We start from the raw sequence: 18022 nt of genomic DNA on the forward strand, positions 1-18022 counted from the left end.
GAAGCAAGCAGGGTCATGCATTGAAATTTAAAATACAGCAGACAAACATTTTGTTCCAGTTTAAATGACCTTACTGTACATGAAATAAAGGAAAAGAGGGATGAAAATACGATCTGTACAGTAGCTGCAGTGTAACAGTTTTCACCTGGAGAGACACTAAATTTGTCTTAAAATTCTATGAAGCAGGAGAACTTCCAGGAGGGTTTGCAGAACTGTTGATGAAGCAAGGACAGCTGATGTTCAGAATCCTTATATGCAGATAGGAACAAGTAATTTTACTTCAGTCTAAAAAATCAGTAATGCCCTTGGACAAAAGAGAAGTTCACACAGAAAAATAATTTTCCTCCCCCTTTTTAAACTGGAAAGCAAACAATAAAATCCTGGGGAGCCACCTCTGAGGCAAGACAGGAAGCTGCAATACTGCAAGCACTGGTTTCTTTTCCTGGTGGTATAGACTTTTTTTTTTTAAGAAAAACCAAACAAACATCTGATGAGGTGGAAATACTACATTTTACTACTGAGTTCCATGTGTGATTGTTTGTGGGATCTTTTGGACAATTTTCTGTATTTGTATGCAAAAAGAGCCAGGCCCAGTGCTCCAACTGCAGAAAGAGCAAAGAGCACGTAGAGCGCTATTTCTGCATCTTGGGATGCCAAATCCAATCCCAGAAAGCGCACGCTGTCCTCTGCTCCTGGAGTGGGGGCTGTGGGTGTCACTGCACGGGAAAACAGGAGAAAGGGTGAGTGCAGAGCCTGGGGGAGCTGCTGCTCCTGCCTCCACCAGGCTGTGAACTGCAGTGTTCAATTCTCTGGCAGGGAGTGATGCAGTTCTAGCTCAGAGTAAAGGCACAGCTAAGGCTGACAGTGCAGTTCCTGATAGTACAGGTGAGTATTCTCATTCCCAAACCCCCACACCAACACTGGTTGCTTTTCATTGTACTCCAGTTAAGAAGACACAAATGACAAAAGAATCAGTATTCCCAAAGCCTTACCCCAAACAAGGATTGGTATAAAGTATTCAAATTTTTTTCTAAACAATCTTGTGGGAGTATTGAATGTGTGTAGTTTGGAAAACATAGGGCAGTTCTGTTGGAGAAATGTCTAAGGGAATAACTTTTGCTACATTTTTAAGACAGGTGTGTGTTGAGGTGCTCTTGCACAAGTTCTTAGTCTGGTTTTGCGTACAAAAGTGACAGTGACTGGAGCCTTTAAAAAAATATTGCAGGAAAAGGTGGTTCTAAAACCCTTAGATGATGGAACTCTTTTGGGATTAGGACTAGATGCAAGCACACAAGCACCATTTGTGCTGCATCACTTACCCTCTGGCTCCTGCTCCAGACAGGGATGTGGGCCCGTTGCTGGGTCGGGAAAGCCATTGCAGTTTATGATCTGTGAATAAAACTTGGCTGAGGCCTTGGGGCGCCGTGGCAGGGCAGGGTCTGAGAAATTCACGTGGTAGAACCCAAACTTCTCTGCATAACCCGCGGCCCACTCGAGGTTGTCCATCAGTGTCCACGCAGTGTAGCCCCGTAAGTCAACACCGTCGAGCACAATGGCTGCAGGCAGGGCAGAGAGCAGAGAGAACAGGTCAGTGGTCATCCCTCGGGCAGCCAGGGCAGGAAGGTGCTCCAGAACACCCACACGTGGCACACAGGGAGCTTATTGCCACTTAACCTCGCTGGTTTTGCTCTCCCCATTCCCACCTCTCCCCTGTGTTGACTTGGCTCAGCTGCCAAGTTACAGCCAGCAAGCAGCCAGGGTAGTTCATCAGTGCCCAGGAGTGGACACTGCTTTTCTCTGCTCCAAAAATCAAAGCTTTCGTGCAAGAAACAAAGGTTTAGGTTTAGAAGAAAAGGTTTAGAAGAAAAGGTTTAGAAGAAAATCCATTAAAATGCAACCATTGCCTAAACAAATGTTTGTGGGGCCTTGCTGCTACAAGGCAGTAAATATCTGAACACCTGGCTGTTCCCAGTACATCAGAAAAGCAAACTGAAAAAGCCCTTTCCTGAAAATGTTTCACCACTGTTGTAGCTGAAACCAGTTAGGGGGTTGGGTTTTTACTGTTGTTTTTAAAAAGGATGCAGTTTTCACACACAGTAGCAGTCAGACTAGAAGAACTTTAGGAGTTTATCAGGTAGCAGAACCTTCTCTCACCAGGTGCAGCAAGTCAAGGAAGCTGCAGGTTACCCCACTGAACCCAGGGTTGGTTCTTCCTTTAGATCATCTTTCCTGGCACATTTGTGACTATGCACAGGCAGTTTTTGGTAAACCCAAAGGCTCTCGGAAGTGGATTCAGTAAGCCTGTGTAACTGTAACTTTTAAGTGTGATGGCAGTGGTCCTTCAGCTCTTTACAACTTGCTTTATACACATTAGTCTCGTGGCAAAGCCACTGATGCTCTGCAGAGCTTTGGAAGAGCAGATGTCAATAATCCCTCTTACCTTTCAGTGCCTCATTAATGTAGGCCCGATGGTAATGCACTCTCCAAGTGTCATTGAATTCAAAGGCTCCCCTCTCTGAGACCCCATTTTCGGTCACATAGACGGGAGGGTTGTTGTACTCTTCCTTTATCCACCTGAGGATCTTCCTGAAGCCAAAGGGCGTCACCTTCAGCCAGAGGGAGCCAGAGCCCAGCCAGCTGCGGTCGGTCACTGTGGCCACACCCCTGCGGAGGAGGACACTGCTCAGGGCCAGCCCCAGTGCCAGGCACCCTGTGCCCAGGGCTGAGGTGCTGCTGGGCTCACCAGCCTAAAAAACACTGCTGCTGCTGCTTTGATTTACAACAGCACTCTGTGGAAATCAGCTGTGGCTCACGATGTCATGTTGGTTCCAAATCTTCGTATACTACAACGCCATTTATACTTTTCAAGGCATAATGCAGTGCTCGAGCACACAAAACTGCCCTTTACATTACATACAGAAATGTAATGAGCCCACTGTCCTACAGGGTTAAACTCTAAGGGACTGGGATGTAGCAGCAAAGGAAAGTGATAACAATTTCATTTGTTCCCTGTGGAAACATTTTGGAAAGGAGACAATTTCACCCCCACGAGTGGTCCCACCATTACCTGAATTCTCATTAGAAAAACCTTTAAGCTCCTATTGATAACTTCTTGAAATTGAGGAATGAAATTAGTATCTAAATAAACAATCTTGACCTAATCTATACTTAACCATGAAGTGGTGTAGCTATTTAGGCTTTGAACTTACATTTATCCAATGCAGTGAGGGACTTAAACCTGTTTAACAGCAAATGGATCAGTATCCATAAACCAGGATAACACCTCACATTTAAACTGCAGACTGGAGGCAGGAAATATGATAAATACTGTTTATCACCTCATGTCTGTAGGAAAAAGGCTGTTGCTGGACTTTTGTGAAAATAACAGCATCTCAGGTACTGCTTGGTTATATTATCCCAAGTATTGGTTTATAACAGCCTAAAACCCCTATCTCACAGCTTTATTTGCTATAAATTTACACTTATCAGTTAACCCAGGCTCCAGGTGTGCAGATTTTACTTGACCAATAATTTACATTCATCTCTTACCTGTCAGAGTCGTATGACATAACACCCTTAGGATAGTTTAGGTTGTATGTTAAAACTGTGGTATAATGATTTAGACCAAAGTAGTCATATGTGCCTTTAATTCTTTGTTTTTCACTTTCAGTAAATTCTGGAAGTCTGCAAGAGAAAACAGAGAATACACTTTGCACACACTCCATGGGTAATGCTGGGATCCCTGCTACCAGCATCACAAAAACAAGGAGGAGAGAAACTGGGAACTGGGAATGGAAAATAAGAAATGTAACCGAGAGGGACCAAATGAGATCAGTACATAGTTTCAAGAAAAGTTAAACAAATTTACCACAGGCATCAGGTAAGGTATTGTGGCTAATGCAGTTACTGTGTCAATGAGCTGAGAATTTATTACCCCAAATATATGTTAGTCAATTTAGTTTGCAAGAGAGGTAAAGACAGGAATAGGTAAAGCCCCCCTGCCTGGACTGGAGCTAAGTGATCTTTAAGGTCCCTTCCAACACAAACCATTTTGTGATTCTCTGAAAATGTACACTAGAATTTTTCGGTGAGGATACAATAAGGTTTTTTTACAGTAACACTGGAATAGAATCATTGAAATTTATAATTTCTATAAGGAAAGCACGTTTCAGCACAGCCAAGTGAAACAAAAGCAGTTGTGTGCCTGGGCTCTTACCGGGACTTGCTCAGGCCCTGAGCCAGACTCCGTTCCCGAATCCTTTTTTTCATCACTTCACTATAATCACCATTTTTGAAAATGGGGTGAGCAAACCAACCTAGATAAAACTAAACCAGGAAATAAGGGAGGATAAATCATCTATCAAAACAGCATTCCTCTGTCACGTGCTGCTTTATAGGTGATACCTGAATTTATAACAGGCACACGGAGATACAAAGGGATGCCCATATAACAGCAGTAAATTTAATAAGCTTTTATCACTACAACCATATTTTATCTCACTTCTGTTGCATTCTTGATCAGCCCTCATAGAGGGGGATACATTTCCTTACAGTGCCACCTGTGCCTCACCATTTTATGTCAGTGAGATGCCGACCTGTGTTCTGGGGATCACCCCAGAGGGGGTGTGACCTGCAGCAGCAGGAGGGCTGTCCCCAGGGCTCTCGGTACCTGCATGAAGCGCCTGGCAGCCTCGATGTCCTGCTGGCTGTGCGGGTTGCGCGGCTCTGCCCAGTCCGAGTTGATGGTGATGGAGATGAGCCCGCCCTGCCGGGCCCGGTAGGTGTGGTTGTAGAGGTGCCACGCCTCGGCGTGTGCCCTGATCAGGTTGTGTCCCACCACGTAGGGAGCGCGCCCCGGCCGCGCCGACACGCCTGAGGGACAGGGACAGCACAGGCAGCACTTCCCAGCCCTCTCACGGCTGCTTTCCAGGTTAACACAGCCCCGGAGCACCCAGAACTGCCCCTGGTAAAGGAATGGATGTGCAGCTCCTGGTGGCCCAAGCCCAGCCCTGGGCTGGAATCGGTGCTAGGCGGAGGCAGCTGAAGGAGCTGCCATGGGAGGGCTGTGCCAGGAGGACCCTGCACTGCCCCCTCCGCCCTCTGGAGTGGGACATGGGCTGCCAGCCCTGTTTGGAAACAGAAAGCTGTGTGTTCAGGCCAGCTCACATCCCCTCCTCTCTTGCTTCTACCCACCTCCTGAGCTGGGTCTTCCTTGAGCCCTAACTCTTCTCCACAGTCCCTGGAGCTGGTCTGGAAATAAGGTCTGCTCCAGGCAGCAAGTGTAATCCCAGCTTGGAGGTGACAGGCAGAGTAAAAAAGGACCTGTTCACCACACCACAGCAATCCAAACCCCATCTATCCACAGCACAGCATTTTCCTTGTTCCACCTTTGCAAGCCCCAAGGAACTACTCTGCAGCAGCACAGAACAGTTGTGCTGACAGTGCCACGAGGGCTCTGAGGTTTTGCCCAGCACTCTTACCTGGAGCGGCTGTGCCAACGCCATAGCCAAGATAGGCAGTGTTGTAGGGTTCATTGAGGGTTATCCAAAATTTCACTTTATCTCCCAGCCTCTGGAAAAGGACCTCAGCATACTCCTTAAACCTCTGAACTATGGTATCATTCTCCCACCCACCAACGTCCTGCAGCGCCTGTGGGAGGTCCCAGTGATAGAGAGTTACCTGTGGGGAAAGACAGGAAGACAAAGGACTCAGCCAGTCACTCTCACAGTGACTCAGATTCATTTATGACCACAAATAAACTGCGCTTTGATCTGCAGTTACCTGTTCCTAACGCAGTTTGATGTTGTAGTGATCACTCATGCACTCAATAAAATACATTTTTGCCAGTTTCTTTAGGGACTGCCTAATGGTGAAGATGAAGCTTTTACCAAAAACCACCTTGTGACAGCAAGAACTCATCAGTGAAGAACTGCTGCAGCTACACTGACTCTCAGGTGAAATAAAATCCACTGGAACACCTGTCTGGGCTGGTACAGGGGTATGAGGACAGCTCAGAGTCACTCAGCAGTGCTCAAAGAGCTGATTGATGAAGGAGTGAGGTCCATTGTATGTGACAAATAACACTGACCAGTGGAGCTTCCTGACTCACAGGAAAAGAATGAAGTTACATCCATCTCTAAGAAAGGCAAGAAGGAAGATCCTGGGAACTACATTAGTCAGCCTCACCTCAGTGTCTGAAAGATCTCTGCATAGGTCCCTGTGGAACCTATTTCCAAGGTAAAGGGACAAGAAGACAATTGGTAACAGCCAATAATAAGTTTACTTGTGGTCTTTCGGGGCAGTAATTTCAACATATCCCTACATCCCATGTTCATTTGCTTATGCAATACCCCATGTTCCTCCACAAAATGAAATGAAAAACCATGAAAAACAATTTCTGTGTGAAGGAGGCTATGGATGGAAACATACACGTTGTTCTGAGCATCAGATCTGGGGTTTGCTTTTTTTTAGATACCTGAAAGTTGCTGGGTGTAGTTACCTGAGGCACAATGTTGGCTGCCAGGAGGGCATCGATCAGCCTTTCATAGTAGTTCAGTCCCTTTTCATTGATGTACCTGGTGGTGCCATCTGGGAGAACACGGGACCAGGAGATTGAAAAGCGATAGTGAGACACCTTGAGGTTTTTCAGCATTCCCACATCCTCCTCAATCCTGTGGTAGCTGTCACAAGCTACATCTCCAGTGGCATCGTCGCCGACTCTCAAGGGAGTGTGGGCGTATTTGTCCCAAATGCTAAGTCCTTTCCCATCTGCTCTCCATCCTCCCTCAATCTGTAATTGAAAATGGGGGAAGAATTATTAGCAAACCCAAGTTTAGGTCTTGGCCTAGTAAAGAATTCAGCCTGTTATTCTTTGTGAATTAACTGTCCACAGATACTTCAGGAGTCCATCTCAGTTTCCTGACCTGGTAAGCTGCAGTTGCCACACTCCACAGGAAGTTCTCTGGAAACTCTCCATATAAAAATTCATCTTCCTTGGGCAGGGGGATGCCGTTATTGCGGATGATTTCTGCGTAGTACACAGCAGAGCGCTTTGGCGTTCTCGGCCTGTTGGGGTTGTCAAAATCAACCTGGTGCAATCCAAACCTTGGACCATAACCATCCACCCACTCAAAGTTATCCATCAGAGACCAGGCATTGTATCCTTTCAGATTAACACCGTCTACCTTGTAAGCTGAAAGACCAGAAAAAAAATGGGAGCATCAGTGGCATAATCACACATTAAATGAACCCTAAGGAAGTCACATGAAAGTACATACAGGCTCCCAGTTTCATACTGGTGGCACTGGGGAACTAAGGTCATTGAGAGAATCTCATAGTTGGAGGAAAACAAATACAGCTATGCAAAGGAGATCATAAAAACAAACACTAAAGCTTTACTGTGTTCAGACAATTTAAAGACATATCAGTCACTTTTAAAAAGTAATCTTCAGAGGAGTTAAGTAACCAGAAATCTAAAGGGGAGACACACAACACCAACAGAACAAAAGCAAATTCTGGTACCTTTTAAAGCTTCATCAATGTATGTTTTGTGGTAAAATATCCTGGCATTGTCATCAACATCCGATTTGGCCTTTATGCCCACACCGTTCTCAATGATATATATTGGGGGGTTTCCATATTCCTCTTTGATCCAGTTCAGCAGCCTCCTCAGACCCCAGGCCACAGGCCGATGGTCAGGGAGAGCTGAGGAAGGCCAGGAGATGTCAACTGTTTTTGAAACTTCCTGGTCGTACTCATAAGAGAAGGGCCTCAGCCGTGTTGTTGAATGGCTCACGATTTTGGAGGAGTACGTGTTGAAGCAGAAGACATCTGCCGTGCCCCGGATGTATTCCCGCTCCTCCGCCGTGAAAACCGGCAGGCGCGACGACGGCAGGTTCTGCAGCTCACTCCTGTTCCCAACTTTCCACTTCATGGCCTCGGGGTAGTCCCCGTTTTTGAAAATGGGGTGTGTGAACCAACCCACCAAAAACTGCAGGTACCTGTCAGCAGCTTCAATGTCCCTGGGGTCGCTGAGGGTCTTGGGCTCAGCCCAGCTGATGAAGGGGCACAGGGCAATGACCCCTCCCTGGCTGGCTCTGTATTTGTCATCGTAGGTGTGGTAGACCCTGGCATGAGCTTTCAGTAAAACGTGGGCAACCCTGTAGGGAGCACTGCCAGGGTCCTTGACATTGGGTGGGAACAACCCCTCGCCGTAGGCCAGCCAGGCAATGATATTGGGCTCATTGATCGTAATCCAGAACTTCACCTTGTCCCCAAAGGTCTGGAAGCAGAAGTCTGCAAAGCTGTCAAACAGGTCGATCAGCTCGTTGCTCTCCCAGCCACCGATGTCCTGGAGAGCTTGTGGGAGGTCCCAGTGGTAGAGAGTGACAATTGGGGTGATGTTGTTTGCAATCAGTCCATCAATGAGACGGTTGTAGTATTCGACCCCATGGCTGTTGATTGAGTTGTTCCTTCCAGTGGGGAAAATTCGAGGCCAGGACAGGGAAAACCGATAGTTCTTCACCCCTAAGGCTCTCAGCATGTAAATATCTTCCTCCAGCCTGTTGTAGCTATCACAAGCTATATCTCCAGTCTCGTTATTGTTTACATTCCCTGGGACGTGGGTGAAGTTATCCCAAATGCTGGGTCCTTTGCCATCAGCATCCCAGCCTCCCTCGATCTGGTAGGCAGAGGAAGACACGCCCCATGTAAAATCCTCTGGGAATGTCCCATAGAAATACATGTCTCTTTCAAAGGCAGTCTGGGATGAAAACTTCTGCCAGACAACCTTTGCCTTGGAGGGAACTTCTGATGCCGGTAAATTTGGCAGCTTTGATGGCACAGGTCGGTCAAACACCACTGGTGCAGGAGATCTGCTCAAGGCTGGCGATGGAAAACCATTTTTTTCAATAACACTGGAATAGAAGTAAGCAGATGCCTTGGGAGTCCTTGGTCTGTTGCTATCTTCAAAGTCCACGTGATGCAGCCCAAATTTTAGGCTGTATCCCACTGGGCCTTCAAAGCCATCAAGCAGGGACCGAGCAGTGTAAGACCGGACATCAACAGAGTCCAGTTTCACCGCTGCCACAGAAACAACGAGACATTGTTAATTACCCACCTCAACATTTCCTGGACACAGCTCAGCACAACAGAAGCACCACAGCCAAGGATATGTGTGACAAGCCAAACAAAAATGGTTTTAAAGGCTAAAAATCTTCCCAAATTGTTAAGAATATCTGGTGGGAAAAGCAGTCAGCACTGTAATAGCTGGTGAAATGCTTAGTGCTAGAAATGTGTGAGAAAAGAAGTATTAGTCAAGAGGTATCTGAGTACAGGACACTTGTGCCACTGGTATCCCTTCCCCTGTGTACTTGTTTTCAAGCAGATTTCATCAATTTAGGTGTATGGTGCACTTTCAGATTTAACACTGTAATTAAACTGAAAATTGCAGGTATTTAGTGCTTGCCTATATTCCCTGAGCACGGGAGAGTTTCTTTTAGCAGAACAGTGTACCCAACACCAGCAGAGGCAAGTTCAGCATCCCTCCTCACACTGCACACAAAAAGCACTAAATCTCTTATTAAAAACATGTTCATTTCCATGTGCAGTCCATCCTCTTTACTTCTAATGAGGCATAACAGCAACTCTAAATTGTGTTTTCTGTGTTTCAGCTGTGTTTCAGCTCTTTCAACACTTCCAGCAGTATGCTGAGATCTAGGTGAAGAAGATCAAATGCTTTACACAGTGAACACCAACATATTTAATGTTTTCCTGGCTGTATTGTTTAGTCTGTCTAGAGAGCATCAGTCAAAACTGTTTGAAACCTCAGCTCTCTGTGTTTGTCCAGAACTTGCTACTAACGCTATTTTTATGTCAAAAGATACACATCTTGCAAAGATACAAGCATAACTTGAACATTCTACAAGCATAACCTAAACATTCTCAAAATGATTGAAGTAGAAATTTTAGGGAGATATTTCTAGTCTGAAGTGGTTAGATCTGATTAATTGGTACAGGCAGTTCAGCCTCAGTTTATGTCTAAAGGCACGAGCCTGCCAGCCAATCATCTCCAGGGGAACTGGAGTGTATGAACAGTGTTCCCACAGAGGGACTGACCTTAGGGTCCAGGCTACTTTAATCCATATATAAAAAATTGCATTCCAATAAAGAGAATAGAGAGCTCCATATCTGGACACCAGACAGGCTTAAGCATGTAAAGTCACACTCATTACCTACACAACAGTCAGCTGTGAGTGTGAGTGGTGGTTTGGAAGTTAACCACCATGGAAGGGCTAGAGGAACCACTTGACATGATTAAAAATAAATAAACCCATCTGATGTCTCCATACCTTTGAGGGCCTCATCGATGTACCGGCGGAGATAATCCACTCGCAGAGTGTCATTGAGCAGATCCCCGGTGTCTCCTGTGGGCACGCCGTTCCCTGCTATGTATATCGGGATCTTTGACCCTGTGTACTCCTGGGATACAAACTTCAGCAGCCTTCTTAATCCCCACGGCACCACGTGGATCCAAGAGGAGGCAGCCTGTGGCCAGGAAGGATCTACATGCAAGGAGAAGTTCCCAATGCTCTCGTAGCCTGGTGTGCACGTCCCGTTAGTCCCGGCACTGACCAGGCGGGAGGTGTAATGGGAAAGGCCAAAGAAATCTGCAGTCCCTTTCACCAAGGACTTCTCCTCCTCTGTAAATGCAGGCAGCTGTGCCACTGTCGTGGAGCACTGCTGGTTCACCTCCTGGATCTGAGCCTTCAGGATATCTGGGTAATCACCATTAACAAATATGGGGTGAGCAAACCAGCCAAGCATGAACTGCAGGTACCTCTCAGATGCCCTCACATCCTCGGAGCTGGTTGGAGTCCTGGGTTCAGCCCAGTCTGAGTTCAGCACCAGCCCCACCTTCCCCAGTTGCTGAGAGCGGTATTTGTCATTATACAGGTGCCAGACCTTGGCATGGGCCTTGAGGATTGTGTGAGCAACCTGGGAGCAGAGAGCAGAGGAAAATGTGTCACACTGCATTGCACAAAAACTCTTGAGCACTGGGTTTATTGCCATGTGAAAATGTCCTCTCTATCCAAAAGAAAACACCTTGACAAAACAAATAGTGATAGACAAGGAGTATAGTAGGTTTTGGAATAAGCAAAAGAACCGGACTATCCATCCACACCAGCTTTCAGAATAGAAAAATAAAATAACAACACCTGGCCTCTGTTAACTAACTCATTTTTAACAAGTGTCATAAATCCAGCAACCAAATAATTGTCCCAGAGGCCACACTAGGTTTGAACATAGTTAAAGCAGAGAACCATCATGAAAAACAACCCAACAAGAGGAGGATCCTAATTATTGCTGTGCCCTACCTTGTAGGACGCTGCTCCTGGGTCAGTGATTCCTGGGGGATGCTCTCCGGTGCCATAGCCAGCGTAGCTGATAACCCAGGGCTCGTGGAACGTGATCCAGAGCTTGACCCGATCCCCAAATGTGGAAAAGCAAAAGTCTGCATAGCTCACAAAAGCATCTATGATACTTTCATTCTGCCAGCCACCAAGAGCCTGCAGAGCCTGGGGCAGGTCCCAGTGGAACAGAGTCACCATGGGCTCAATGCTGGACTCCAACAAGCGGTCAATTAAGTGGCTGTAATAATCAACACCCTTGGAATTGATGGTCTCATTGGTGCCAGCAGGGAAAATTCTAGACCAGGATACAGAAAATTTGTACAGCTGGGGGTGCAGACCCCTAAGCAGGTAAGTGTCATAGCTGGTTTTGTAGTAGCTGTCACATGCCACGTCTGCTGTTTGGTTCATGTGGACGTGGCCCCCGTGCCCAAACTGGTCCCAGATGCTCTCTCCTTTCCCATCCTCTGCCCAAGCTCCTTCGATGTTAAAGGCACCTGTGGATATGCCCCAGAGGAACCCACTTGGGAAAACATCTTGCAGGAAAGAATCCCTCTCAGATTCAGACTGTTCAGCAAACATTTCCCAGACTCTTTGATAGGAGGACTGAGGGGCGAGAACAGCATCTGGGTTTTCCTGTAGAGTATTTGTTTCACTGGAAATATAATAAATAGAAGTTAAAATCTCCAAGGTGGATGCCAGTGCCATAAAACTTGCAAACACAGAGTGTAAAGGAAGTTTGCTTCCCATTCAGGTCACATGAACCACATACAGTTCCTTTGATCACTCTAACCGTGCTCTCTCCAAGCTGAGATATGAAGGTGGAAGGCAGTGGGTAACTGCAGAACTGCAGCTCTTTGCATGTAGAGCATCATAATTCATTAGTTAGGTCAGAGGTGCAAACAAAATCCTTGCAGTGAGCAGCAATTTCCCTTGCTTCAACTGCTTCATGAGTTTGCTGCTACTGTAATCCTTAGCATCTCCCTGCACCATGACGTCTCCCAAGTTTCCATAAGCTCAATCAGCTTCTCCCCTAGGAAAACCTCTATTGCATTTGTTTATTTATAACCATTTTGCTCTTGAAAAAAGCAGAAGGCTTGAAAAATGTACTTGTTACTATTGGCTTGAAGGTGCAATTTGGGTAACCACGGATGAGAGAGTGGAAGAGGATTACATTACAGGATTAGTAGCAGGATAGAGGATTGCAAGTAATTGGAAGAGACTGGGCTCAGCAGAAAAACAGCCCTTTGCAGCCCTTTCAGCAACTAACAGCAGTTTACCACTAAAATGGCTTGTCTCTCCCTGCACACAGGTTTCTAGAGGACACTGTTTTATTACTGTTTCTTATTATAGTGTTGTGTGGTGTTACAGTGTTTTTATAGTACCTGAAAACATGAGATAAGTAGTCCAAGAACTCATTAACGTCACACCCAATTGTTTGTGCTTCTTTATTAATAGCTGAAAAACAAACAAATGGTAAGTGATGGATGCAGTCTAAGATGCCATGGACTGTATGACACTGCTTGTAACAAATCATTTGTTATTGTTATTATCACATTTCACATATCTTGAAAGAAATTTTCCCTAATATCCAACCTCAACCTCCCCTTCTGTAATTTGAGGCTGATGAAAAAAGATGAAAAGATTTGGGAAAGGTTTCCTGCTTCCCCTTCCTCAACACTCACCATCCATCCCTCATTTTCTAAAAATACTATAAAAAACCATAAAGTTATTTCATCTAATAGCAGCAGCCTAGATTGGATGATTTTGCATTTCCTCTATAAGTTATCATGCAGATCTTAACTAAAAATCTCTCCTTCTTCAAACATCACTCACCTGTGACAATGGCAGCTACTGGTGTGAAAGGATGCTCTTCCACAGAAGCGCAGTCAAGGACCTTTAGACTAAAAACCAAGATGTCTTTGTCCTTCCAGACACTCTGCAAACCAGAAATCAGGGAGCAGTATGAAAAGAAGCATCAGCCAGTTAGTAAAACCATATTCTTGGCATGCTTTGCATTCTGCATGGGCAGCTCCTTATCCTGCTACCCAGCTGCTGGGTGACTCTTTGCTTATGAATTTTAAGAATGCAGTTCACTACCAGAGGTTTAATAGAGGTTATAATAGGTACCAGCCTACAGCAGCACTGATGTTAGTGCTGCCAGGAGATCTAATCCTTTAATTAACTCACCCTCAGTAACATTTCTAGCCCTGCCTCTGCTGATGAGGAATGTGAAATTTGGTAGCACTGCTGTAGTAAACATGGTAGTTTTCAATACTTAGGTATTGGTCTAACAGCTTATCAAACTCTTAGCATGTAAGAGAGAAGGTTTTTCAGTCCCATACAAAAGAATTCTGCCATTCCAGTTGCTAATACATCAATAATAAGCATTGACCAAGATGATCCTTTCCAGCATTTTCCAACAACAGACTGACTGACAACAGAGAGATGAGCACTTTGCAGCTGCTTCCCAGTGTAGCTGCTGCCCGAGCTCTCACAGAAAATCAGAACTGTTTAGACATGCATCACAGCACATGAAATTCTGCTCCTATTTATGGTCTGTTGTTTGCTGCTATAATTTTAAGCCTGTGCATAACATTACCTGGAATTCACTCAATTTCTCGTAGAAATCTGTTTCATTTCCATCATGGTACTGAAGGTTAAGAGAAACAAAGTCTACTGAATCCTGGAGACAAGAAAAGGAAAATAATCATGCTGGAGAAGATTTTTTTTTGAAGTATAACATTAAAAATACATAAAACTGTGTAAGGTTTGATAAGGACATATTGCTGGAGTAAGAAGCCATACAGCTGAACGGCAGCCCTGGACAATACAGAGAGCACAAACTGAAGATGTGTTTTGCAAGGCTCCTTCTAAACAAAGTACAATTTAAACAACTAAAATAAATTCTATTTTATGAATTTAATATTAATGATTTACAGGTAATTTCTTAATTTCTATTTATGATTTATCAGAGAAACCTTTATAACTATGTGATTCAGGTAGGCCTTATCAATAACCCTTGGTTGAAAGTCCACTTCAGAAATCTTTAATCATTCCATACCATTAGTGTTATCCCAGTAGAAGTAATCAGCCTCAAGGGAGGTTGCATTCTCCTGTTAACCAGCTGATGAAGTTGGAAAACTGATAAGCTTTCAGTTTGTTTTTCAGTCCAAGGTTCTCTCCTAGTTTAGTCAGCTCATCTCAAACTTCCTTGCTCTCCCTACAAACCACACCTTGCTTAAATCCTTGCAATTTCATACCTGTTGCTTGACCTGGTTCTAAGTTTGGCAGGATTATGAATACATCAAAAAACCCTGCACTGTCATCTGTGCACTATGACCTACATCAGCATCCTCTGGGTGGGGACAGCTGGGAACAGGGACCTGCATCTTTAAGAAAGAATCTCTTGCCTTTGTAGAAATTACGTTCTCCTCATGTTGTGTCATCCCTGTGCAACGACATCACTTTTAGCACAGCTCAGTCTGGGTTTAACATAATCAGCAGATATTTTAAATAGCAGCTAATTAGGATAATCTATCAATATCTTTGGTGGTGCATTAACTACACCTGCAGAGAAAATGGTAACAGGTACACTTTTTGGAGACTCCTTGTCATTTAGGGAGTATATTGGTAACATTGCTAATTATGAGAGCAAATATGTCTCCATAGAGCTTAATCAGTGCCTACCAGCCAAGAAAGGATGCTGAAACAATTTTTATATCAGCAGTTTCATATTATCAGACTAATCAAATAATTAAAGTGTACCAAACTGGTCAACCTGCTAAAATCTTATTTAACTTGTAACAACTCATTAGATCCCATACAGAAAACCAAAGATAAATCAAGGCAAATTTATATAGTTTTGGAAATATTTCCTTAAGGTGTTACCTGAAGAGAAACTGAAAGCAGTTTTGATGAAGCACTGTCCAGGACATGACCCATTTCCAAAGCAATGGACAGCTTTCCACCTTGAGAAAGAAAGAGGCAAGCTATTAGTAACATACTAAGAAAAAAAATTCAGTTCACTGCAGTTATTTTAAAACCAGTTTTAAATTGTTGAAGGTGTGGAACACCAGACAGTGCTCCAGGCAATTGATTTCAGAAATCCTTTGGGATTTCAATGGAGAACTGAAGCAGGTTGAAATTCAAAGGCATCATTCAAGGAGCCTTTGTCAATAAAATGCCCTTCCACTCCCTGCATAATTATAAGTAATGTCTTTGTTAATTTTCATGCCTTTGTGATGGTTCTATAATTTTGGTTTTTTTAATGCATTCTAAGCTCAATGTTTCTGAGATGCTGTAGTGGCAGGAACTTGGAGGGACAGGAGATGCAGGAGGGAATCTGGGCAACTTCTAAGGGCCATCACCAGATAGTGTGACCTGTACAACAAAGTATTCCTGACAAATGGAAGAATTAAAAATTCATTAACTCATTAAAAGTTTGGGAAAAGAAATACTGACTCAGCCAGCTCTACTGGTTGTCTGCCTGGGACAGAAAAATTCCAAGGCCAAAGAAGGCAGACCCAAGGTGATACCTGCTTGGAAAACCCCAGGTATCCATCATGGAAGAGGTGAATTTCTGTTGCTCTGTATAACACAGGTAGATTTGGGATTTAATTCCTGCAAACCCGTGTCTGCAATGAGGAAAGTCAAACAAAGGACATTGCAGACTTCCTCTGAGTTATTATCACATAGGAGACTTCTTGTGCCTCGTTTTTACAGTTTCAGGTACATTTCAGAAAGGTTTCAGGAAATGAAATGTGGGTCAGGAGGAGGTACACGAAAATATCTACGCAGAGACTGCACGTAGCAGTTGCTATTTAATGCTGTCACAAAATATTTATGAGTCACACTAAAAACCCTGCTCTCCTCACCTGCGGCTGAGATTTTCTCATGGAGCGTGGTGTAAAATCTTTTATGAGCATCAACCACGGCCTGGACTCGTTCCTGGGGCTCAGCGTAGGGCAGGCTTCGGATGACCTCTGGCAGGTCACTGAATGAGACCCACACATCCACCAGGTCCCCGAAGGCGCGGAAGCTGAACTCTGCATACTCCACGAAGAGCTCGGAGAAGGGCCTGCCCGTGGCGGCCACGGCGCGGGGCAGGGGCCCGCGGTGCAGCAGCAGCAGCGCGCGCAGCCCCGCCGCAGCCAGCGCCCGCAGCAGCTGCCGGTAGCAGCGCACCGGGGCTGCGGCCGCCCGCGCCGCGCTGCCCGCGGGCACGACCCGCGCCCACGGCAGCGGCACCTTGTAGTGGGTCACCCCCAGCCCGCGGAGCCGAGAGAAGTAGCGGGGCAGCTCGGAAGCCACCAGATCCGGCCGGCACGGGTCACCCTGCTGGGCCTCGGGCGGGGGCTGCTCCTGCAGGCCCAGTCGCTCTGCCAGCTCGCTGGGGAGAGGCCCAGCAATGGTGATGAAATCCTGGGCAAATCCCCCATCTGTGCCAAGGCTGAGGGAAACCAACAGAAAGAAGACGAGTGTCTTACAAATCAGGGCCATTTCTGAACCTGGCTTCAGAAACATTACACACTACTTATACACCGGCAGAAGTAATATTTAACTGAAATTATCTATTCCATAGATAAATGCTCTCTGAACTAGCTGACACTGAAATAACAGAGCAGGACTTTCACTCAGTAATCAGACATAGATGAACACAAGAAACACTTTCAATCAGCTGGAGAAAGGTCATGTGAAAACATTTTCTGAGATGCTCATGTTTCCCTTTAAGTTTAGATATCAGTTGACATTTGCTAATATTGCCTCCCATTTAGAGGAAGATGAAACAAGTAGATAAACCTTCCCTCTGCTTTTGGCCTTTTTCAGCTTTAGAAGAATCCCAGGACAGCTCTGGCTGCAAACACCAACAAAAGCAGTGTTATCTGCATGGCTGGGGCTGGCCCACCATGGCTCAGGGCATGCAGGGCAGCAGCAGGCACGTTTGTGCTCTAATCCTGCGTGGATAAAGGAAATCTGAGATGGATTCCCAGCTGGAAAAGTGACTCTGATGTGAATTCAGGCAGCAAGTGTGCTTCCTCCTGCCCAGTAACATCCAGGAATGTGAGTCTCATTTCTCTCCAAAGCACTCCCTCCTCCAGCCCTGCAAACACTGCTCTCCCAGCAGGGTGGAACATGCAGGTCACTCACCTGAGCCGCTGAAGGGCTGAGCTAACTCAGGTCTTCTGAATTCCAATGCAGTAAAACTGAAGAGCTGAGAACATTTTTATCCCAAGTAAAAAAAAATATTGTACATACCTATGAAATGTTGGGTCTATCTCAGAGCTCATTTCCTTTAATAACCACAATTTTGTCTAAAGCATACCTGCAATCATCTGGGCAAGTTATTGCTGTCAAGAAGTATTAAGTTACAGCAGAAGACATCCCTCAACATTTGCTGTTACTCAAACTTTACACAGGGATTGTAATTTGTGTACTTTGACCCTATTTGACTCCCAGATGATTTTTTTTTTCAGGAAGCCCTAAAGAGCTCGCTGTAACATTGTGCTGAGTGTTCTGAACAAATTCCCTCCACTCTGATGTCTGAAAAGCAAGTTTGAACATTAACTTCACAGCACCACCTGGTGCTTACTTTTCAGCAGAGCTGCATTAAC

At 45.2% G+C, this 18022-nt stretch overlaps 1 protein-coding gene across 1 annotated transcript; it reads right to left on the reverse strand.

Moving 5' to 3' along the window:
• Positions 1-1136: 1136 nt before the first annotated feature.
• On the reverse strand, positions 1137-12018 carry LCT (lactase). The gene is made up of 11 exons (XM_063400984.1): positions 11376-12018; positions 10350-10995; positions 7522-9081; positions 6924-7192; positions 6500-6790; positions 5481-5679; positions 4670-4872; positions 4217-4326; positions 3550-3684; positions 2441-2664; positions 1137-1556 (listed from the first exon to the last, which is right to left on the reverse strand). The coding sequence occupies exons 1-11, from the start codon at positions 11988-11990 to the stop codon at positions 1312-1314; spliced, it is 4497 nt and encodes a 1498-aa protein (XP_063257054.1). The 5' UTR covers positions 11991-12018; the 3' UTR covers positions 1137-1311.
• Between the last annotated feature and the right edge of the window lie 6004 nt (positions 12019-18022).

This window comes from Prinia subflava, chromosome 6, assembly GCF_021018805.1.
Source record: "Prinia subflava isolate CZ2003 ecotype Zambia chromosome 6, Cam_Psub_1.2, whole genome shotgun sequence".
NCBI lineage: Eukaryota > Metazoa > Chordata > Aves > Passeriformes > Cisticolidae > Prinia > Prinia subflava.

Bases quoted from the DNA above. Each gene is read 5' to 3' on its own strand.
- LCT (XM_063400984.1), bottom strand. From the start codon at position 11,990: ATGTTTGCTGAACAGTCTGAATCTGAGAGGGATTCTTTCCTGCAAGAT. The intron at 4,873-5,480 runs GTAAGAGTGCTG...CCTGTCCCTCAG, and splicing joins CGTTGGCACAGCCGCTCCAG to GCGTGTCGGCGCGGCCGGGG. The intron at 1,557-2,440 runs GTAAGAGGGATT...CCCTGCCTGCAG, and splicing joins CATTAATGAGGCACTGAAAG to CCATTGTGCTCGACGGTGTT.